The following is a 24762-nucleotide window of genomic DNA, read 5'->3' as shown; positions in this document are numbered from 1 at the left end:
TATGAATTATGTATAATCTAATTTGCTACAGTAGTAACAGTCTTTGGAAACAGGTAGATCATGTCCTGTCATTTGCTAGTTGTGTGACTTTGGGACAAGTTTAGTCTAAGACTTGGTTTCTTCATCTGTAAAATGGGGATATTGAGTCCTACCTTAAAGATTGTTGGATGCTCAGTAAGCGACAAAATAGATACACATGAAGAAATAGTGCTATGGGTTATCATTTGCTCAAGGTCAAGTAAATAGTACACGGCTGACCTGGGATTTTGATTCCGGTTTATCTCTTTAGTCAGTATTCTTTCCACATTTTGTAAATAGGTATAATTATCTTAAGCGTATTTTGTTAAATCCTCTGAACTTTGGATTCCTCACACGTAAAATCGGGATAATATACATTACTTTTTTATAGCGTTCATTCACTAAACTCTGGTCGTGTAAAAGGTGTGCACATAATGGAGACTGAAGGTCCCTCCTATCTTCTTTGTTCATTCCATGTCGGTCATATATCTTTAACGGACCTTACAAGCACTCGCCAAAGTGGGCGCCGCCGCAGAAATCTTATTCCTCGGATTCCCCTTTATTTCCTCTTCCTTGCTCCTCCACCTAGGCTCCCGCCCCACCCAGCGTCAGGCCACGCCCAGGCGTGTGACATCAGCACGCCCCGTGCGTCGCGTCGCGTCGCGTCGCGGCGCTCACTGGGGGCCCGGCTTTCGCCCGCTGCTGCCGCCGCCGCCGCCGGCCGCGGCTGCTCTCCCAAGATGGCGGCTCCTCCGGGCGAGTACTTCAGCGTTGGGAGCCAGGTGTCGTGCCGGACGTGCCAGGAGCAGCGGCTGCAGGGCGAGGTGGTAGCTTTTGACTACCAGTCCAAAATGCTGGCTTTAAGTATCCTTCCCTGCGTGGAGCCCGAGGGTGGGCCGGCGTGTATGTGTGGTGGTTGGGGGTGGGGGACGACGGCAGCGGCTGGGGCCCTCTCCGGGCCTAGGGGCGACCGGCTACCGCGGCGCCTCGGGCGCATGCGCATGGCTCTGGGCTCCCCCTCCCCCTCCCGAGGGCCCCTTGGTCCCCTTTGGGCAACCTGTCTCCCAACCTTTGCGAGAGCTGGGCCCCAAAGGAGGGTCGGTGGGTGGAGCGGGGCTTGACACGCGGATGGCTTTTTGGAATGAACGCTGTGAGGGGAGACACCGAGATCGGGGAGGGTTGGTGGTAATGGGAGGGGGCTGGTGAATTGGAGCCCGGATGGAAGGGGGGCGGGTAAGATCAAGTGGAGAGGAGGTGTGTAGGGCAAGGAACTGCTAGTTGGGCAGGGGTTTGACCCTGAGTTTAGGAGAGGGACTGTCTGTTGATGGGATTTGGTCCGAGGGAGGAATGGAGGGAGTGGTAACCTAATGGGCCTTGATCGCTTTTTGGGGAAGAGTAAGTGCTGGACAGAGTTTGGATCTGAACTGGGGATCGTGGCAGCTTTTCTTGATTTGTGTGTATGGGAGGTGCTGTTGGGGTGGGGATGGCTGACTTTTAGGCTTCTCCTATGAAAGTTAAATTGTTTTGGAATGTGCACGTCAGAAGCCTGGTCTGAGACAGTTTGCCACGTCTTTCAGGGGCTTGTGTGGGTTACAGGTGAAGGAATAAGCGTAGCCCAGCGCTTGGAGTCCTGACTTTTCCCTAGCTGTGGCCTCCTTTTTTTGAAATTGACAGTAGTTAAACTGAGTGGGAAAAGGTGGCCTGCTTCTTTGGGGCGGATTTCTCAGTTACTACAGGAAACTCAGTCTTGGGAACAAAACACTTCCTGGTTGGAATACATGTGCCACCTCTCCCTCTTTTATTTGGGCTACAGGTAGGTTTATATGGGTATGTGTATGTGGGGGGTGTTAATCCTTTAATCCTTTATGGTGGTGATTATGTGCTGTGGAGTCGGTTCCGACTCATAGTGACCCTTTCTGTAACGGGTTTCCAAGGCTGTAAATCTTTACGGGAGCAGAAAGCCTCATCTTTCTCCCAAGGAACCGCTGGTAGTTTCGAACTGCTTACCCTGAAGTTAGCAGCCCAATTCATAACCACTACACTACCAGAGCTCCTTTATGGCATCTTTTCAAAATGAAGTTGCCAATTGAATCTGCTGCCTTTATATGGCAAGTATTTCAATTCCTTTAACCACTAGTTGTAGATTTCTAGTTTAGAGGTGTCTGTGAAACAGCTAATTATAGCAAGAAGAGTTTCTTTTCTTTTTTAAACAAGAGGACATACCTGGACCTAATGAGATACTATTAGTGGTTTAGATGGAAGGATCTTTGGATTGAGGAATGAATCTACTTCCTTTTCATTGGCATACTGTAGACACTTGGTAAATGATTGAAGAGTGAGTGAATGAATGAATGAAACAACTAGCTAGGTGAGTTTCCTTTCCAGTGCTGTCGTTTTCTCCTCTAAATTGGCAAATTTTATCTATGAAAGAGTGAAAAGAATATTGTATAGAGAGTCTTATACCAAGAACATAAAATTCTGGCTCTGCTGTCATGTGGTTCATAGGTTCCAGACAAACAGTGTGTATAAGGCGGTAAAATTGCATTGTATTTGCTTTATAAAACAGAGAAGGTGACAGAAACCCTTTCAAGACTTCCAATTTTGGGTGTGCTTGAGTTTGAAAAGCTCAAAGTCCTTTGGTTATGGGTTTGGTTAGGAGGAACGTGAGAGGCAGAGATTTCTGAGAATGGTGGTCTTTGTGAGGCTCCCCCACCCTCTTGCTTCAGGCACACCTTTTGCAGGAACTCTGAATTTGTGTTTTTTCTTGTCCCTGTTGGGATGTGTCCCTGTTTTCCTTAACTTTATTTTCTCACCAGAATGTCCTTCATCAAGTGGAAAGCCCAACCATGCAGACATCTTGCTCATAAACTTACAGTATGTTTCAGAAGTGGAAATAATTAATGACCGAACAGAAACCCCTCCTCCTCTAGCTTCACTCAATGTTAGTAAGGTAAGGACTTAGAGGGCAGGTCTGGCTAACGGAGGTGGTGGTGGGGAGGGTGAGTTTGATTAATTGTTGGTTTTCAATTGCTTATTCTGATACCATTTAAAAATAATGTTTTTCTCTTTATTCATGGATATCTTTGGCATATCTTAAGAAAATCTTATGCTCAAATAGGCTTGAGAGCTTGCTTTTGTTGTGTGTGAATATAGGCTTTTTCTTAAAAACCTGGTGGCTGTGGAGTGGCATGGAGCTATTGCCTGTGAGCTTCCTGAAATGTGTGAATGTGCACACGTGTATGCATTTCCTAGGTGAGGTGCTGGAGTCTTTGAGATTCCCAGAGGTATTCTTGACCTACAAAAGTTTGAAAACCACCACTTCCTTAGAGCTTCAGTTGTGTCTTCATGTTTGAATTTGGAGGCTTGATATATTTAGGTCTTTAGGGTATTTTAATTTTGGAAGTGCAAATTGATCTCTTAACAACCCCAACTCATTTTTTTTGATTCTTCAGCTCCATTAGCCAAAGTTCATGTTGATCCATAATAATAATGCTTCCAAGCTTATGCTGTCCCCTGTATTTGGAACCACTTCCTTCCAGAATGAGTGTGCCTTATCCATCAGGACTCAGCTTAAGTGGCACTTCTTCCAAGAGGTCTTCCTTGGTTTCCCAGGTTAATGTGATCCCACTCCCCATTTCTCTCAAGTGCCATCAAGTTGGTTTGCACTCATAGCCACCGTGTATAGGATTTCTGAGGAGCGGCTGGTGGATTTGAACCACAGGTTTGGACTGCAGTTGGCAGTCCAGTGCTTATCCTACAGTGTCACACCAGGTATATATTTTCCAAACTGAGACAGCTTGGAGAGGAAAGGGATGTGCTTTTGTATGATGCTGGGACAGCCTTGTCTAGATCCTTGTGTCCTGGGCAACGTGGAACCTCAGATCACCCTATCATATCCTGTTTTGTCATCATACTTTATATTATTTGTCCAGTGATTATCCTGATCTTACTTTGTTCATTGAGGATGGGACCTGTCCCTGTTTTTGTTCACCAATGACTCTACACAGCCTTGTGCTTAATATGTATTTGTTGAATGACTAAATTGTGCCTTTGGCTTTAGTAGTGGCTGCTGTTTCCTAAGGCTCTTGAATTCGTGTGGTAGAAGTTTTTCCCTCTGCAAAGAGTCATGTAGTGTCTATTCTTTTGCCTCTCTTGGGAATATGGTGTTTTCACTACAATTCAGCAAAGCAAGGAAACACAGACAGCTGAAAGACTAGAGGGGAACTGAGGCTAGCAGGCTGTAGACCATGGTCCCTCCTCAGATCTGGAGCCCTATTCTAGCCACATTCCAGGGAAATGCCACATGTTGGTTAGCTATAACTGAGGACAGATTAAGAAGGGTCTTGGGTTTCATATTAAATACTCACTACTTGTAAGATGTCCTGTTCTTAGAAGCCTGTAAGGTTCCAAAACCCTGGTGGCCTTAGATAATCTCCTACTGGCATATAGATGGTCTTTGAACGGTCTTCTCTTAGCTCAAAACCCAAATCGAAATCCACTGTCATCAAGTTGATTCTAACTTATAGCCACCCTGTATAGGATCCCAAGACTGTAAATCTTTATGGGAACAAACACTCATCTTTCTTGAGAGGAGCAATTGGTGGCTTAGAAACACCAACTTTATGGATAGCAGTCCAGTGCGTATTCTACAGTGCCACCAGGGTTCCTTCTCTTAGCTCAAGATTTTAAAAAAGGCCTGAGTGAAATAGTTAGATTTCTCATATTGTTAAGCAGAAAACAGGCTCTAAGTTATCCTTTGATGTTTATAGGGTATGTAGGATATGAGAAGTTTGTCACTAAATAATTGGACTTTTAGTAGTAGAGAAAAGATTATCTGAAAGAAGGATATTTTTCTCAAATTTAAAAGATCTTAGATTTCTGCTTTTGTGATCAACAAATGCTGCCACTTATCAGGGAGGGGTTGGAAAAGGGTTGCTGGGACTGCTAAGCAGAAGCTGTTCAGCACTTCCCTTGTGTAGCTATTAGATCTTGAAGATAAATGTTAAGTGCCATTGAGTGAGTTCCATTCATAGAGACCCTGTATTAGGAGTAGCTGATGAGTTTGACCCTTCGACCTTGAGGTCCAGTGCATTATCCTGCAGCACCATTCTTGATTATATTTGTTGTTGTTGTTAAGTGCCTTTGAATCTGTTCCGACTCATAGCAGCCCTGCATGGGGTTTCTGAGGAACAACTGATGGGTTTGAACCTCCTACCTTGTATTGTGGATAACGTGTGTAGCATTGTGGGATAATGTGCTGGACTGCAAGGTTGATTTGAACCATAAGGTTGGCGATTCAAATTCACCAGCTGCTCCTCGGAAATCCTATACAGGATTGCCATGAGTTGAAACCAACACTGTGGCACTTAACGACAACATCTTGCAGTTAAGGAGCTATGGTAGCGTAGTGGCTATAAGTTGGGGCTGCTTATTACATGGTTAGCAGTTCGAAAGTACCACTGGTTCTGCAGGAGAAAGATGAGGTTTTCTGCTTCTGTAAAGATTTACAGCCTCAGAAACTCTATACAGAGTCATTATGCGTGAGAACCGACTCCACGGCACATCACCACCACCACCTTGCAGTTATGTAAGTCCAGAACTTACATAGTTTGTGGTTAATCTTTGCCTTTAGGATTTTGCTTTCTGGTGGTTATGTTTTTAATTGTTTGCTAACATTCCTAACTAGTTTTTACTCACTCTTTCAAGAAAATAGCATGAAAATAATAGATTGGAGAAAACCAGAAATCTTCACTTTTCTTACTTTGTGGTCTGCCAATTCTTGAGAAAAGTTTACTGGGAAGAGGAGGCAGAAACGAAAAACTAAAATTAGATTGGAGGGTTATCTTTGGATTTCATTTATTCATTCTTCCGTTTGCACAGTAAGCTGTATCAATTTTTCCTTGAAACTAACCTTTAAGATGTGTTTAGAGTACTCTGATTCAGTTGAATGAGAGCCTACTGGGCTGATACTGAAAACAGCTAGTCTGAGTAGCTATTTATGTGTTTGAACAACAGAAAAAGTTCCTGTCTTTAAAAGCTTGGACTTGGGTATTTCTTAAGATGGAGGATGGTTTGTTGTGGTTGTTACCGTTAAATGCCATTGAGTTGGTTCCTGCGCATAGCGACCCTGTATAGGGTTTCCAAGGAGCAGCTGGTGGGTTTGAACAGCCAGCCTTGGCAATTAGCAGTCCAGTGCTTATTCTGTGGCTCTATATCAGGACTCTGTTTAAGTTCTTGGAAAGAAACTAAAGAATGCTAAGCTCCCTGGAAGGAAATGTTGAAGCTAGGGCTTCAGATGCTTCTACTTAGTGGTGCGTCCAGTGGAAGATACTGTCACATGTTGCTGCTCTTGCTGGCCTAGTAAGTGCTCTGTTTCATTAAATTGGTTGATATAAACTGGATATTTGTGTACTCTGACCCAACAGGAAATGTAAGAAAGGGCCTTTTTAAAGGAAATACTTATTCCAGCCCAGCTAGAGAAGGTAGAAGTTCTTGAAGATAAGCCTGTTTTACTGGTAATTGGCCACTCACTGCAGACTAACAAATCTTATCTATCCCCAACAGTGGAATAATAGAGGAAGCTTGGAAGGGAACAAGAAGGCCTGGTTGTGCAAGGGATTAAGCATTGGTTTGCTGACCAAAAGGTGAAAGATGACGTAGTCTACTTCCATGACGATTTTACAGCAGCAGCAGAAAGCCTATGGAGCCATTCTGTGCTGTTCAATAGGGTGACTATGAGTTGAAATTTACTTGGTGGAAGTGGGGTTAGAAAAGGGGGAAGTTTTGAATATCATTTTATCTTCTTCAGTGGACTATTGGATCCTGTTCTGAGTTTCCTGACCACAGCACAAAGGCAATCAAACAAAAGCCTCAAAGCCAGTCATAAATAATATTCAGGTTCCTTGTTGTTGTTGATTTGTTGCCTCTGTCACTAAAGACTTAAATATTGCGTGAGGACTAGAGCTCCAGTAGCCTCCTGGTAGGGTGAAGGAGGAGGTTTCTTTATGAGTCCCTTGAATTAAACTCAGTGTCGTGTTCTCTGAGTTAGTTTGTTCTCAAATGATCTGAGACACGTCAACACAAACAAGGTCTTTCATGTAGCATTTATCAAACATTTACTGAAAAATCTATTTTTTGTGAGAAACTGTGCCAAGTTTTGCTGGGATCTCTACATTTTTCTAGGGTTTTCGACTGCTCAAAGAGATTTGACAACAACTCATTTCAATTTTATGGCCACTCTATATGTTCTATAGAGGAGTCCTGGTGTGGAGCTGTAGGATAAGCACTGGTCTGCAAACTTCGTTTGAACAGCAAGGTTGGTGGTTCAAACTCCCCAGCCGCTCCTCAGAAACCCTACACAGGGTCGCTGTGAGTCAGAAATAACTCAACAGCACTTAGCAAAAATAATAATGTTTTTGTTCTTTTTGGTTTAATATTGAGAAAACTGACGTATCAGATTCAGTGACTTGTTCAAGAATATGTGTAGCAACCAATCTTTGTATGGGCCACACTTTGAAGTAGCCATTTCGTTGAGTCCTCCCAACGGTTTCTGTGGTGTGGGTAACATCACCATCTTACAGAAGCGTTAACTGAGGCACTAGCTTAGTGTCACAGAGATAGTAAGTGAAAGCTGGTGTTTGAATTTAGGTCTGATATTTTAACATTAAAGTCCCATGGCTTTGCCACTTCTGTGTGCTTAGCCCAAGGAGCTTATTCAGTAGTTTGACAAATGAAATGAGTACCCAGATTTCTATAATATTAAGTATGCGAATACTATGGCTCCATACGAAAAGCACTGGACAGTGAACCACAATGTCTGTGGTTCGAGCCTACCAGCCTCTCCACTGGAGAAAGATGAGGTTTGTGTGCCCAAGCAGATTTAAAGCCTCGGAAAACCTATACAGATAGGATTACTATGAGTAGGATCCGATTTGGGCACTTAACAAGTAATGTTTCTAAATAAACAATTATATTGTTGATATAGTGAGATAGTGGAAACAACCTAGGAGCAGATCAAGCAGATCTCTCTTTAAGTTACTTGTTAAGTGCCGCTGAGTTGGTTCTAACCCATATCCACCCTGTATGGGGTTTCTGAGGAGCGGCTGGTGAGTTTGAACCACTGAACTTACGGTTCAAACCGACTGCAGTCCTGTGCATTAACCCACAGCGCCACACCTACGTTTTAATAATGTGTTATTAAGTGCCCTTGAATCTGTTCAGATTCATAAGGAGCCTGTATAGGGTTTCTAAGAAGTGACTGGTGGGTTTGAACTGCCGACCTTACAGTTAATAGTCTCGTGCTTATCCTATCATGCCACACCTCTTAATCTTGACTGAGCATCAATTTCCTTAACTGTAAAAGTGGGACTGCTGTTAGCACCCATCGCAGTTATTCAGGATTGTGTCAAGTTGACTTGGGTCGGTAGATGTTGGTTCTATTTCTGACTCATAGCAGCTTTGTATAGGGCTTCCAAGGCTGTAAATCTTTATGGGAGCAGAAAGACGAGGCTTTCTACCAGGCAACTGCTGGTAGTTTCAAACTGCTGACCTTGAGATTAGCAGTCCACTTTATAAGCACTCCGCTACCAGAGCTCCTTTAGCTCCTTGAATTGTGGAACGGGAGGGAATGTGAGGGTGTGACAAAGGAAAGCAGTCAGGAGCTTGATATTACTACTGCGTTCTCTCTGGCATTGGATCTCACATTCCTTCAGGAATCCAAACTTGCCAGTCCAAGATTGGATGTGTTGAATACCATTAATGTGTAATATTTTATACTTAAAAGATGTTCACGAGCCCTCTTGTTGGTGACCAGAATTAATCTTCTGTGGCAGTATTATCTGATGACGTAGTTAATATGGGGACTGGAGTGAGCAATCATAGAATTTAGGTGCCTGTGTTTTCTGCTTTAGAGGCTCCTAGAAAGGACTAGTTGACATAGCTAGCCAGTGTCAGTATTATTTGTTCAGATAAATGCACCTGCTGCATTGAATGGGAGGTAAGTCTTTTTACTTGCCTGAGTTGGAAAAAACTTTCTGGAGGAGTTCCTGAAGGGGCAAAGGAAAAAGGACAAAAGCATGGACGATTGAAATTTATGGTATTGTAGAATTTAGGTGTTCACTTCCCCTACTAAACCACTGATTGATTTGTTAGCTATGGCACTGGGTTAATGAGCTGGACTGCAAAATTGGTTTGAACTGCAAGGTCAGCGGTTCAAGCTTACCAGTCGCTCCTCGGAAACCGTATACAGGGTTGCTATGGGTCAGAACCACGTGACAGCAAGCACTTAACAGCAGCAACGAGCATTGAGGAGCCCTGGTGGCCCTGTGGCGGTTTGAACCCACCAGCTGCTTTGGAGAAACAGGTGTCATTCTGCTTCTGTAAGGATTACAGCCTTGGAAACCCTATGGGGCAGTTCTCCTCTATCTGATAGGGTCACTGTGAGTCACAATAAAAATAAGTGTTGTGTGATCAAATGGTACCAGGAAGAAAGATTCCATGGTAATAGAGAATGAGTTGACTTTGAAATATAAATGGCATCTGAAGATTGGTATGGGGGTGGAGGGACCTGTTAGGCAGAAAAAAGTTCACTTTGAAAAGAAACTGACTGGAGCTAGAATCTCAGGCTTTAGTTTACCTTTGATCATGATTTGACATTAAGGGAAGAATTGACTTGTTTTGAATTCACATAACCTCTGGTGATTTGCGGGTTAATCTCCCAGTTCCTGGGGTAGTAAGTTGATACCTACTGCATTGTGTCTCTGTTCATCCACCTAGTCTGTTAGCAGAGCTCTTTGGCACAGTAGTTGACTGTACCTTGACCCTAATATGTTAGGGTTCAGAATTATCACCAAGCTGAATCTGTGTATTTTGGTAGGAAGTAGAAGATACTCAGGTTATGTGTAAATCATGGGAAGGGAAAAAGCTACTTGTCCAGCTCAAGCAAGACATTGTTTTGCTAGATAAATATAATTTTTCTGTCTTAGAGGTATAAAACTATATGACTCAGTTGGTTAGAATATGTTGTCATGGCTATAGTCCCACATCAGAGTTCACCAGTAAATTTTAAACTTTGCTCTGAGGATACAGCTCCTTCCTGACAGGCACATCATAGGTGGTAGGGGGAGCCCACCACTGCTGAGTATAAGGGGCAAGTATGTTAGGTAAGGGAGTGGTGGCAGATGAAACCAAAGAGGCAGAGAGATTGACATTTGAAAGAATGGCTGGCCTTTTGAAGGAGGTCCAGGGTGCAGAATGCAGTGCTTTCTGTTAGGACTGGGGCTCATGACTGAGTTCAACTATAGTGCTTGTCAGCCCGCTTACTCAGGGGATCTTCTCGGCATCATGGGTGTTTGTGGGGAATCACTGTTCACCTGAAGAGACAAGCTACTGAACCAAGTGACTGTCTGGCAGAATTATGCGTTGGCTGGGTCATCTCTACCTCCTGGAGACCTTACTGGTGTTTAGCCATGCCATCTCCTCCAGTGCTAAGGAAGGAAAAGGCTTTCCAACCAGTTTAATTTTCCTGATACATAACAGTCATGGGGAAAAACCCCAAGCAGTGTGGTCAGATTCTAGCCCTGAATTTTGAAACTAAGTAAGGTAAATACCAGAAACTATCCTAGTAGATGAAGCAAATTGGCTATGGACTGGAAGAGGAAAAGAATCTGCACATTATGCCAAAAGCTAACTGTGTGGTAAATTAGAATGCTGGGCTGTTGGGAAACTGTTCTTACAGCTAGAGTGCTGCTGAATTGTGTGGCTGCGTGCCTGTTACTTAAACTCTGGGAATGATTAGTTATGTGCTTTGTGAATCTCAATAAGTTGTTGAAGAGTCCAGGTATGGTACTATAGGATAAGCACCAGACAGCTGACTGATAGGTTGGCAGTTCAAACCTATCACCTGCTCCTTAGAAATCCTATACAGGGTTGCTATGAATCGAAACCATCTCAACAGCACTTAACAAAAGTAGTCCTTGATGTTTCTCCTTTTATCTGCCCACCTCCCTTATAGCAGGTGTTGGGAATGTCAGGGTGATGGAAGTGATTGCCCTCAGGATTCACACATTTGTTGGCTGTAGTGAGGGACAGCAGCATTTAACTTACTGAGGACAACAGGACAAGGTGAGCGTTTGTGGAAGTATGAACAAGGTGCTATGATAGCATAGAGGAGGGGACAGCAAACTTTTTCTGTGAAGGGCCAGATATGAAATGTTTTCGGCTTTGTCAGCCATATTATCTCTGTCACAACAACTCAGCTCTGCTTTTGTAGCAAAAACAGCCATAGACAATGTGTAAATGGATGGATGGGCGTGCTGGTGTTGTAGTAAAACAACTGGATTGTGCCTCAGGCTATATGGTTTACTGACCCTTGGTGTGGATGAATGATCATTTTAGGGATGGTTTGATGGGACAATGGAGTAGGGTCTTGAGGAATAATGGTGGTTGATCATATAAAGCGGGGTGGTGGTGGGAAGTTCAGAAGAATCAAGCTGAGTTGGGAGTCTCAGTTCATCTGCAATTTAAAAACTTGTTGCAGTTCTGTCAGTGAGCTCAACTGGAGGGCGATAATTCTCAGAGGGAGGGGGAGGGACTTGTTAGGTGCTCTGCATTTGTGTATTACTGAAGTCCCAACAGTCATACCTCTGCATGGTCCTCTTTGCACCTGAGGACCTGGTAGCTGGTGACAGGTAGATAGGGTTTGAGCTGGAATCTGTTTTTGAGGGAAGGGGTATATTCTTTGCTTTGTTTATTCGCTTCAGACCTCAAGATAAACAGCACATGGCTCTTTCGCTATCACTGAATAAAATACAATCCTTTTGACAAGTGGAGCCTCCTATTTTGGCAGATAAAGTTAAAGGCACTTTCCAGCTTATTTCAGTTATGTTTTGGAAGATACTCTCTTTTGGATTCCCAGCATCCCTAGCAGCTCTTGTAGACACCACCTGGTAGGCATCTTGATTTGTTACCTGCTGCTGACTATCCTCCATTCTTCTCCGTCCCTCCTTTCTTTGTCCTGGTTCCTCCGCTGCCATCTCCCCCATCTCTCCTGGGCAGGGCAAGCCTGTGACTGCACTTTGCCCAGCTCACCGAGCATTGGACCCAGGAAGTGCTTCAAAGAGTTCAGAGAAAAATTCTCTTATCTTTTAATTCGGATTTTCCATTAACTTTTTGAAGCCCCCTCATACAGTTCCTCCCATGAAAACGGACGTTTAGATAGCCTTTCCTTCTGGGCATTATGGAAGAGTTGCTCACATTCTGACTGGACTACAAAGCACTTCATAGTTTTAGGACCTGGTGTCATACTTGTGAATGAAGATTATAAAGGAAACATTGGTGTCGTACTGTCTATTTTTGTCAAAGGAAAGTTTGAAGTCAAAAAGAGTGATAGAGTTCACAGCTCACTTACAAACACATTTTTTATACAGAAATAGAGGAAGTTCAAGCTTTGGATGACATTGAAGGGGGTTCCGGAGCTTTTGGTTTCACTGGAAAGAATTAGAATTTATGCTAAGAATTAGAAAATGTATACTTTGTTATTTTCTTAAAATAGAGTTTTCACTTAAAAAAAAAAAAAGAGAGAATGGAGGGAACACTGAAATTATTGGCTGAAGGACAGATTGGATAATACGGATTTTTCTGAAATGACCCACAAGCTCCCTTGTCTGTGTTAATAATAGTCATGTGGACAGCTAATATTTGTACAGTGGTTTACAGTTCACCCAATGTTTTACACCCACACTGTCTGCTTTGATCCTCACAGTCATGCTAGGAGATGGCTAATTTGAGGCAAGCTTGAGCATAGCTCTCAGAGTTAGGTTGTTGGGGTCAGATTTCAGCTTGCATCCCAGCCACTTTCTCTCTGGCAGAGCCACATGGTGGATTACAGAGCAGTACTAAGTGGCAGGGTCTCAGGACTCGGAAATGACTGTATCTGTCCAGGAGATTTAGTTGTTTCTTATAACTGCAAATAGCATTTTGTGATGTCATTACAAATAACTAACAAGAATTGTTAACTTTACTGACATCTTGATGTATGCCATTGAGTTGGTGCTGACTCTTAGCAACCTTGTATAGGGCTTCCAAGAGCAGACCTTGCAGTTATCAGTCTGGTGTTTATCCTACAGTCCAGTGATTGTACCACAACAGGGCCCATCTAGAGGTTTTAAACTAGATGAAAAATGAAACTGCCTATAATGTGTATTGACTCTTGAGTACAATCTGGTGCACTGTTGTTTGGTAACAATATGATACATGTAAATATTCAGACAGAGTCCTGTTATGGCTTTGTTAGATAATGTGCTGGACTGCAAGGTCGGTTTGAATCGCAAGTTCAGCAGTTCAAGCTCACCAGCCACTCCTCAGAAACCCTGTACAGGGTTGTTATGGGTCGGAACTGACTTACAGTATACAACAACAACAAACATTTAGACATGGAGGTGATAATATAGCCACCCTGCATTTACAAGGCATTTTTCAACATAACTGCAAGCACTGATGTATTCTTATTATCTTAACATTTTTGGGAAGTAGAAAGATTTTTTATAAATAGAAAAACTGAAACCCACAGAAGTTGAGAAATTTCTTCAAAGTCTGTCAGGGCTGGGCTGAGGCTCAGTAGGTTTCCTCCTTCTTCATCCAGATGCCCCACCATACACTGCACAGAGAATCTGGTTATGGAGTTAGTTTGCTAAGTCTTTGGAAGGAGACCTGGTATGGCTCTGGGTTAATGTGCTGGATTGTAAGGTCGGTGGTTCAAGCTCACCAGCTCCTTGGAAACCCCATACAGGTCACTATGAGTTGTAACTGACCTAATGACACTTAACAACAATTTGATATCCATGAGTATGAATAACATCATATGATAAAAGAACTAACTTTCTACTGAAGACTAAAAATCGGCCTTGTTTGTACTACGACTATTTCTGTAGCCCACCTTCCTAACCCTGTGCTTCTGAGGAAAATATACCATTGACTTTGTCTAACTCAGATCTCTCAAGTAAGAACCTGCACTTGAGAGATCTGTGTTAAGACAAAGTCCAGTGGTGTACCTGCTCTAGTCATGGTGCTTCCGGGAATAAGAATCTGATTATTAACCTTCAGTGCTTTCTCTGGATCTGCCCACTCTGAAGCACCCCCATGAATTACTATTAACAAAAGAAGAAAAGGATGCTCTTGAGGTTTAGGCTACTAGCAGGCTGCTTTTGAGAAAGGACCTTCGCTAGAAGGCGGACAGATAAGTTGTGTTGTATCCTGGGGATATTGTCTAGTGGAAGCTCATTCTGACAACATTTCCCCCTTTAAAAATATTTTCTTTTGCGTTAGAAGCTATATATTTCACAATAACTTAGCTTTCTCCTAGGAGCTGCTGTGTTGAGTGTGCTACAGTGGTACAGAGCACAAACGCTGACTTCAAAGCCAGATTCCACCACATGTGGCTTGGTAAACCGGCGTAAATTTCTTATCAGATGTAACTTAGTTTCTCCACTTATCAAAATGGGAGTAGTGTTGCTATTGTTAAATGCCCTCTTTTGTTAAGAGCTGTTGGTTCCGACTCATGGCGATCTGTATAGAATTTCTGAGGAGCAGCTGATGAGTTTGAACCACTGACCTTGTGGTTCAAACTGACCTTGAGGTCGAGTGCTTATTCTACAGCACCACATCAGGACTCTAGTCGGTTCTAAGTTACAGTGGGGGTGGGTTTGAACCATCGACCTTTGGGTTAGCAGCCCAGTGTTTATCCTACAGTGCCATGCACTAGTCAGTCCCTGTTTCATAGATCTCTTCTGAGGATTTAAATGTTCAACATGTGAATTGTGTAGATTGGGACCTAAATGAAGTAAACCCTCACTCAGTGAAAGTTAGCTCTTAGAATTAGAATGTTCACTTATAGGCCTCTTGGGCTTTTTCCCTGTTTGGATTCCACAGCTAATATTTCATTTTTATGTATTCTAGGACACAGCTTCAAGTGGGACACTGTGTTTTCTGATTTCTCAATTATCTGCAGTGCTAAAGAGCAGTATTTGATTAGAAACGTTTCAGTTAGCTAACAGGGAGTCTTGGAATTGATATTTGGATGACGTATTTGTAAGAGTCTGATTGTTGCTAGCTTTCCAAGAGCCTGCCCCAGAATTAAGACAGCAGGAGCGAGCAGGTGCCCTTGGATGACAGTTGTTAGCCACTCTGCTTTGCAGTCCCTTGGCCCCATCAGGCTTGCAGGCAGCACCAGCATTTCCAGGGAGCAGCTGCAGTGCTTCCAAACCCCTGTCTGAGGGCAGCTGGTTGGAAGACCTAAAAACACACAGGAAGACAAACTGAGAGTGGCTCATGGGAGTCAGTAGGTCACACTCAGCAGGTTCCTCTCTGGCCTCTGCCTCTCTTGTTGTATCAGCTGTCGCAGCCTGTTCATACTTGTAGGAGGGATCCCTCTGGGTTCCCCACAGCACCTGTGCTTTCTTGGTTTGGGTGTGTGAAAATAAGATGACCCAGCTGGTAACTAGATAACAAGATGGAGTGCATATTGCTTAGGGTTTTCTGTTGTTGTCGTGGCTGCTCGCTCTCCCCCTCCCCCTCCATGTGTGCCTTGGTGTTCATTCATTCACTCGCTCAGGTTACCCAGCAGCAGGCTTGACTAGAAGCCTTTTAATGTTAAACGGCTTTGGTATCAAGTTCATGTCCTTTTCTCCTTTGCCCACATCAAGGTGCTCTATAGAAATGACCACAGGAAGAAGGGCAGTTAGTAGATGAGGACTGGCTTTCTGTCTTCACCAGGACGCGGCCAGAATGACTGGCAAGGCAGGTGAGCACAGTGTCTTGAGTGCTCATGTCAGTGAAGCCACATGCACATTAGCAACCAGTGTTGGTGGATTTCTGCCCCTCAGTTTGTCTTGACCCCACTGTGTTCCTAAAGTTAGGGACTTGTTCTTTGAGATGCCAACCAGTCAGTGCTTCAATACCCAAGACGAGTATAGAGGCCAGGTTGGCATTGAAAATGGGTTTAATATGGGAGGTGGTTGTTGTTATGTGCCATGGAGTTGGTTCCGACTCATAGTGACCCTGTATAGGGTTTCCAAGGCTGTAAATCTTTGCAGGAACAGAAAGCCTCATCTTTCTCCCGCGGAACAGCTGGTAGTTTCGAACTGCTGACCGTGAGGTTCGCAGCCCGATTCATAGCCACTACGCTAGCCACTACACTACCTTGAATTTTAAATTCTGCAATCTTGATGACTCTTCTAAGCAAAAAAAACACATGCAACACTTTCCTATGGAGGGCAGTTTTTATTGGTTCCCTCCACAGTTGACCCCAACCATAAACCATAAACTGGTTAGCTTAGAATAACTGGATCATTGTTGAGTATATATTTGTCTATAAAAATAGATGTGGGAAAATTGAGACTGTTACAGCAGCTAAATTGAAGTTGAGTGATAGTCACTTGCTTTATAAATGGAGGTTTAATATAACGTTGTTGTTAAGTGCCATTGAGTCGGTTCCAACTCATAGGTGCTCTGTATAGGGTTTCCTAGGTTGTAAATCTTTATGGGAGTGGAAAATCTCATCTTGTGTGGAGTGGAAGAGCTGTTGAGCTTGTGGCTAGCAGTCCATTGTGTCTCTTACAGTACCACCAGGTCTTATATTCTGATATTGTTAAGTACCATTGAGTGTGTTCCAACTCAGCGACCCTGTTTAGGTTTTCCAAGGTGGTTTTGAACCTCCGACCTTGTAGTTAGCTGCTTAGTGCTTAGCTTACAGCCACCACACCAGGACTCCCAAGTTTTGCATGAGTGAATGTACCTAAAAATGTACCTTATGACCCCAGTTCTAACAAGAAAAACCACCTTTAGATTCTTTTGGTGGGGCAGTCCCCATGCTGAATTGCTGGGATCCTCTGTGAGAGCAAATCTCTGTGGAAGAGAGCAGCTAAGGTCAATTGTAAACTTTTTTCAGACTACCATAAAAAATCAGTCTGTAAATTGACCACTGGAAGTCTGAGGGTCTGCATTGGGTCTAGCTCCCCAGAGCACAGTGGTAGGTGTAGGTAAGGTGATAAGGATGTTGGGGTGAACTGGGATATAGTGAACTTACACTCATTTTTCCTGACTTTTCCATGGCTCCCCTGTATATCCTTTGGCATTTGGGATATGTTTACACTAGGGTTGGAAGAGAGAAGGAGCTAGTCCGATCTCTTGCTATTAAAAGCCTTTTGAGGCGATTATACAGTGGTATTTTTTTGGGGGGTGAAGGGATATGTTTTGAAAGCATTATTCTATCTATAATGAGTGTGTCATAGTTACACTATCCAAATGAAATAATCACTTTTGGCTGAGATTTATATGCATTTTACTCTGTCTCTGGCAAAAATTCAAAAGTGGTTCCTTCCTCTCCGAGTCTTTTTTCCTCCTCCTCTTCTAGCTTAATTTGTTAGTTCCATTCTTAAACATTCTGCATTGATGCCTGGTTTCCCCAAGCCAGCTCTTCTTTTTCTCTTCCTGAATGAGGTGTTGCTAGGTTTTAACCACCTGTAAAGGTAACAAAAAGATATTTTCCTCTGAGCCCTCAGATTATCCATCCATTTATCAAAGCAGCCTTGTTTGACCCTACAGTAAAAAACGGTTTTGGTTCTCAGGGATAAGCATTTTGAAAGGGACTGAGACTCCAGAGGGAGGCTCTGCCTGCTCATGCGGTGAGCAGCTGCCCAGGATCCTCCAAGGGGATGCTGCTACCCTCCTGTTTTCTCCTCTGCTTGGAGACGACTAAGTTTACAGGGTTGTCTGGAAAGTGAGACTCAAGGAAACTCCTTGTTACCAGGGTTTTCTTGGTGACGGAGGAAGCTTTGCTTGTTGCGGCTTAAAATACACCACTAGTTCTCTCTCCGTAGAAACAGAGGGCTTTTAAGCCCTGAGGCTTTCTTGCTGCAGTTGAGATTGCCAAGACTCAGGGGAGTGCTGCCAGCCCTGCGCATTCATTTCTCTGTAAAGTTGTAGCCTCATGGGGCCAAAATGGCAGGACCAGGCTTGAAAGATTGCTTCCTGCTGCTGCATCTCTTGGTCCGAGTCCTACAGATGAACCACGTGAAAGAGGAGCTATAGCTTCACGTCATGGCAGAGTTTGGCTTTTCTGACCTCTCTTGCCTTGGGAGGCTGAAATGCCAGTGTATGCTAACACCTCTCCACTCTCCCCTGACCTCATTTGGAGTAGATGGTCTTTGAAACTGTAAGACTGTTAGGGTATGCCCTAATTGAAGGCCTTCTTTTCTCTGCTTCCTACTCAAACCCAAGCCTTAATGAATTGCTTTATTTACCAGCAAAGAGCTAGATAGTTTGCTTGCAAACCCCTCCTCCCCTGTTTATTTGGTTTATGACTTGAGGGGTCAGTAAAAGCAGTGGGAAATGTAAATCACTGGGGATTCCACACATCTAAGAATGTTTTGGAACATGCTGGAGGGGGATTCCCTTTTTGTATTTAAGGAGCAGGTGCTAGGGAAGGAGAGAGAGTCGGGAGAGAGAAAGATGCACTTTGCCTTTCGCTTTTTTAAAAAAATATTTTTTGTCCAGCAGTACACCCAAATCTGAAGTCTAAAGCAATCATTAGGATGGGGTGGGGGCCAGAAATGTACCCAAGAGTCCATTGGGATTTTATCAGAGTGCTGTTTTTTGGGGGGCCAGTTGTGATTGGTCCACCAGAGGGCAGTCTAGAAACAGACTTGAGGTAGTCTTCAGCTCCTTGAGTAGGACAGGACAGAGTTGTTTAAGTGAAGGTGGACAGTAGCCATGGTGAGGTTTATTTGGATCTTGGCTCCCCATGTGAGCACAGATAATGGTCCTGGAAAGGTAGAATTTTTAGAGCATCAGATTCTAGTCTGTGAGGCTGTGGTATTTTCTAAGCCTATTACTCTAGCACAGTTGTGGTTGTGTTGTTGTTAAGTGCCATCGAGTTGGCTCCAGCTCATAGCAGCTCTGTATAGCATTTCCAAGGGGCGACTGGTGAGTTTGAACCACTGAACTTGTGGTTCAGACTGACCTTGCAGTACAGTGCTTTATCCCTCAGCACCACTAGAACGGGTAAAAATTCTGAGTCTGTCTCATCAGAAGTATGTGCATGACCGTCTCGTCTAAAATGGCTTCCCAGTCACACTCTTAGTGCATTAGCCTGCTTTGTTTCCTTGTTAGGACTTCTCACTGTCTGAAATGACCTCATTTGTGTTCTTAATTGCTGGTTTATAGTCTGCCTCCCCTCCCGCTCGGTGCTTTCTCTCTAGCCTAGCACAGGGAATGTCTAGCACGTGTACACACTCAATAAGTATTGGAAGGAAACAGTGTTTGCCAGGAATAGCAGTAGCTGTTCTTCAGGTATGTTGTGCTTTTTTGTTTATGTCATTTTTGCTGTTTGAGAAAATGGAATCCACCCAAACCAGTTTTTTCTGGCCTCCTTTCTCAGCTTAGATCCTGACTGTTGGGAAGAACGAAGGTGAGTGGCTTTCTGAGTCCCTTTCCTCTCCCCCACTCTAGCTTGCCAGCAAAGCACGGACAGAGAAGGAGGAGAAGCTGAGCCAGGCCTATGCAATCAGCGCTGGTGTCTCCCTAGAGGGCCAGCAGCTCTTCCAGACCATTCACAAGACGTGAGTTGGGGGAGCACAGGGGTACCTTGTCCTGGGGTTGGTGCTACCTGGTTGTGTGGTCTCTATTCCTGAGAGTCAATCCAGGCTGCTGAGTGTTGACACTATCCTGGGCATCCTAAGATGCGGTGCTTGCCACATTCTACACAGACTGGTGTGACTCAGGCAGATTGTCTTCTCTAGGCTTCAGTTTCTTTGTCTGTAAAAGTTAGTTTTGGATTTGATTCTCCTTAAGGTCTCTTTCAGACCTTAGTGTTAATTTCTGTGGAGTCAGGTCTGACTCACAGTATCCCCTTGTATAACAGAACAGAACACTGCCCAGTGTGGCTGTTTGAATCCATGGTTGAAGCCATTGTGTCAGTCCATCTCGTTGAGGAATGCCCTCTTATTTTGCTGTCCCTCTTCTTTACAAAGCATAATGTCCTTCTCCAGGGACTAGTCCCTCCTGATGACATGTCCGAAGTACATCGGGGAAGTCTCCATCATCTTCGTTTCTGAGGAGCGTGTGGCTTTACTCTTGACCAAGATGAATGTGTTCATTCTTCTGGCTGTCCATGGGATATTCAGTGTTCTTCACCAACACCGTCATACGAAAGCATCAGTTCTTCTTAAATCTAGGAAGCTTTCATTGTGCATCTTTCACATTCATATGAGGCAGTTGAGAATGCCATGGTTCGCGGCAGGCGCACCTTAGTTCTCCAGGCTTTATCTCTGCTCTTTAACATTTTAAAAAGGTCTTGCAAAGATGTCTTTTGCAGCAGATTTCTTGACTGCTACTTCAGTGGGCACTTTCAGACCTAGTATTCAATAATTTAGAACAAGTGCACACTTTTCTCTTTTATTATTTTGTTGTTACACCTTTCTCCCAAAGCTTGGACTTTTTTATTAAGAGGAAGTTAAATCTGTCTCATCCTTTCCAATTGTCCTTTGCTATGAACATAGGCAGATCCCTAGAGGAAGAGCAAAAGGCCACCTTCTTACCATTTCCTGAAAGACATTTTGTCAAACAAAAGTCATTTGACTCTCCAATGGCTTTGCTGGAAAACGGAAACATTTGATTCCCCCTACACCCCCACACGCTGCCTTCTGTTACCCTATTTAACTGCCTGGGTCTGGCGGACAGATGGCAGCTGGCATCAGAGCTGTTGGAAGCCATGATATGTCTGAATGTTTACAGGTATGTGGAGGCACTCTCTTAGCATCAGCTGCCCTAGGTTTCTCCAAGTGTTAACTGGAATAGGTTTCCCAATCTGGCCAGCACCCAGCTGTCTGGATAATTGAGTGGGGCCAGTTTACAGAGCAGCTTCCACTATGGGTGTTGGAGGATGGAATATGTAACAAGATAGTTCTCCTGTCTTTCTAAAGGTGTCATCTCCTTCTAGTCCAAGGATTGACAAATTCTGTTTCTGTAAGTAAAGTTTTATTTGAATATAGCTACAATCATTGGTTGTGTATAGGTGGCCCCCAGATTATGAATGAGTTACAGTTTTAAGCCGTATGTATGTTGGAACAGTTAGGTACAGTTCATCAGTCAGGTATCTAATGTCAGTCATATGTTTGTTTTAGTATATAGTGTACCTTTCTATGCATAGAAAACCATTAAAACAGGCTTTGTGTGGGGGTTGGTTCATAACTATGGGTTGTACAGTTGTACATAAGTTGGTAACCCAGTCTTTAACCCGGGGACTACCTATATTGTCTATGGCTGCTTTGGCACACAGTGTATAGCAGAATTCAGTAGTTAAGACAGAGACCATATGGCCACTAAAGCCTGAAATGTTGACTGTCTGACCCTTGTAGAGAAACTTTGCTAAACCTGTCCCTAGGCTGGCTGCTGTCTAAGTTGAATAGTGGCCTGAGCCTCATTGTTTTTTGGTGACTCAATTTGGTTTGGCCTTCTGAAGCTGCCACCAAGTGTTCTATGGTTCCAGGGAGCTTTTCTGAGCCTTCCTTAGAATAAGTGCATCACTTTCATTACTTTTCCTAGCCAGTTGTGCCCAGGAAAGTATTTGTGGCTTCTCCTCTCCCTGTGACTGCTGGCATATAGTTGTCTTGAGTGATGCACCGGGAACTTGGGACCAGCTATCTGGAGTTATTCACCAGTCAGGAGGTGTGGGATGCCTGCAAGAGGTAACATTTCACCTGTTCTCTTCTCCTTCCAGTATTAAAGACTGTAAATGGCAAGAAAAAAACATCGTAGTCATGGAAGAAGTTGTTATTACACCCCCATATCAAGTGGAAAACTGTAAAGGCAAAGAGGGGAGTGCACTGAGCCATGTACGCAAAATAGTAAGTAAAGGAGCTGACACTAGAGGGAGAGGAACAGTTCCTCGGTCGGCAGGTTGCTGTGCTACAATCCTTGCCTCCTCTGATAGCCAGTCTGTAGGCAGCACTGCCTGAGCAGCCTGCCTCCTAGTACGTGGCCTGAACATTCCTGTGAGGATGAAACCACTGGGCAATACAATTAAAGTGAGCAGTCAAGCCTCTGCTGTCTGTAGTGTGTCTTTTTAGAATTCGCCCACCCATCCCATGGTATTGGGCCTGAGCAGTTCCCTCCCAGGCTGGATTCTTCTCAGCCACAAATCCCATCTAGGAGGGGCTGATTAGTAGAAACCATTGCCAATGACATCTCTGTGACCCTGAGTATGTTGTCTGACTTTCTAAAGTGAGTTGCAATATTTGTAAACACAAGCCAAAAAAACCACTCCTGCTCTTTTTGTTTTACTGAGGAACATTGAGACAACAGTGGCTAGCATCTTGCATGTAAAAAGGATGATAAGTCTGACTCCCTGCCAGACTTTTTTTGTACCTGTGTGAAGAGGGAAGGCAGAGCTTGGGTCACAATAATCTCCCCTCCTTTTCTTTTTCTTTTTTTTTTTTTAACTGTATATATTTTTTAGCCTACAGGTTCAACTCCCTCCAGCCAGTTTTAACTGAGGCTGCTTTTTGAAAAAGGCTGAGGAAAGAGACACCCACCTACCATGTGGTTGTGGTTGAGAAGTCCAGTCAAGTGTATCCATGGGCTAAGCAGCCAGCTTGAGGCTGTTGGCGCTTGGATTGGACTGTAGGGTAGACGACCTTGCCTTGCCCACCTTTTTTTTTTTTTTCATAACCTTTTATTGTGACTTGAGTGAACAGACAAGATCATCAGCTGTAATTTCAACGAGTCTTGCCCTTTATTTTATCTAAATGATTATAATCCGCTCCCTGCACCAACAGTTATCCTGTAATCATAATTCCCAGTATTCATTTCTATCACACTTAAATGTCTATTTTACAATAGTAGACAGGGGAAGTCAATGTCCACAAGATAGTCAAGGACCTAAACATTTTTCTCTTCTGTATCACAGAGCCCTGTTGTTCCAAGGTTGTGTATAAACCACTATTTACCTCTATCCCATTTAGTCCATGCATACCTCCTTAACTTTCTTTGTCTTCATTGTTCATCTGCCACTCTCCCTCTTCTTGTGTATTGCCTTCCTACCTGTGTCTACCCCCTAACCTGTGAATTGCTCTTTCCTCCCTCCCACTCCTGGTAACCATCAAAGATTCTTTCTTTTAGTGTGGAAATCTTTTCTTAAGCTTTTACAATAATGATCTCGTAATATTTGTCCTTTTGTGATTGACTAATTTCACTCAGCATAATGGCCTCAAGGTTCTTTCATGTTTTGAGGGTTTTTGTAGATTCATCATTATTCTTCAGGGTTGTATAGTATTTCATTATATGTACATGTACCAAAGTTTGTTTATTCTTTTTTTTTTAAGCCTTTATTGTGAATTGAGTGAAGGTTTACAGGGTAGCTCATCAGTTTTACATTCAGCAAATGATTACAGTCCCCTCCATGCACCATCAGCTAGCAGTATTTACCTCTATTACCATTATTTTTTTCCAGTGTACACATACCACATTGAAAATATATATTCGTTCAAATGTCCACAGGACACATTTTGCAAGCCAGCTGCCTGCCTTTCTCAGTCCCTGGGCCTAGAGTCCGCTGCTGCTCTGTCTCCCTAGGCCATTGCCTTTGCCATCATCTCTGTCGTTGCCGCTTTCCTGGTTAGGATCCCTTGCTCCTCTCACACTCTTACCTCTTGATGGTCCTAGGATCCTCTGTTCCTGAAATGACTGATTAACTGCTCACCCCTTTTACAGTTGTGGTCACCATTAATCCTATTAACAGTTATACGCAATTGAATCATAAAATCCTACCCCCATCATCACCAGACCCATCTGGACAAGAAGAACACTATTCAGTGGGGAATCTATCTTACCCCTTTTCTGACACTAAGCACCCTCATGAAAGGTTATAAGCCAGACACTGCTTTTGTAGCCCCCAGTTTTGATAGCCGAAGTCTTAAACGTTGCTTGTTGCTATCAACCCAGTGTACTGAGGAGGCAAGCTTGATCCTAGATATGAAGAATCCTTACCTTTTGGTTGGACTTTTTTGTTGCCACCCTTTTCTTAACCTTAGCTACCTGGTCTCTTTCAGGTTGAAAAACATTTTAGAGACGTGGAAAGCCAAAAGATACTGCAGCGTTCACAAGCCCAGCAACCACAGAAGGAGGCTGCCCTGTCATCCTGAGTCCACACACCCAGAGGACTCTTCCAACATCCAGCCAAGGAGGCAGTGGTGGTGGCTTCAGCGGAGGCAGGCCGGGGGAGGGAAGGGATCCTATATTTCCTGTTGGCTCTTGTTAACGAAGGGTCAGCGTTTCCAGATCTTAGACTTGAACAAACAAAACACCCAACAAAAAAGAACAAGAGAATAATTTAAAAGTTGAATCATTACTTGACTAACAGACTTCGGTCCACCATGTCCTTTTCACAGCTCCCTTCTGGAACAGTCAGTCACCTTGTTAATTTTATTTTTGAAAATTCCCTTCCTTTCCTGCTCTGTCCTTTCAACTCTGACTTTCCTTCCCTTGTCTGTTCCCTGTTGTTCTGGTTTTATAAGTGGCTATACTTCTGAGTGATTGAATGAACCTTTTACATCTTCTCTTCTAAAATCAAAGTAACAAGCTGACTGGGACACTTGAGTTGAGACCAGAGCAGCAAACAGAGGTCTCACTTTAATTTTTTTTCGCCACCCCCCACTTTTTTTTTTTTTGTTTGTTTGCACAGGGCAAGGCTTG

At 43.6% G+C, this 24762-nt stretch overlaps 1 protein-coding gene across 1 annotated transcript; it reads left to right on the top strand.

Moving 5' to 3' along the window:
- Positions 1-758: 758 nt before the first annotated feature.
- Positions 759-24212, top strand: LSM12 (LSM12 homolog (S. cerevisiae)). The gene is made up of 5 exons (XM_006832722.1): positions 759-882; positions 2835-2968; positions 19522-19631; positions 21791-21917; positions 24120-24212. The coding sequence occupies exons 1-5, from the start codon at positions 759-761 to the stop codon at positions 24210-24212; spliced, it is 588 nt and encodes a 195-aa protein (XP_006832786.1).
- Positions 24213-24762: the final 550 nt, after the last annotated feature.

This window comes from Chrysochloris asiatica, unplaced genomic scaffold (genome assembly GCF_000296735.1).
Source record: "Chrysochloris asiatica unplaced genomic scaffold, ChrAsi1.0 scaffold00007, whole genome shotgun sequence".
Lineage (NCBI taxonomy): Eukaryota > Metazoa > Chordata > Mammalia > Afrosoricida > Chrysochloridae > Chrysochloris > Chrysochloris asiatica.
This window is presented reverse-complemented; position numbering and strand designations above follow the sequence as displayed.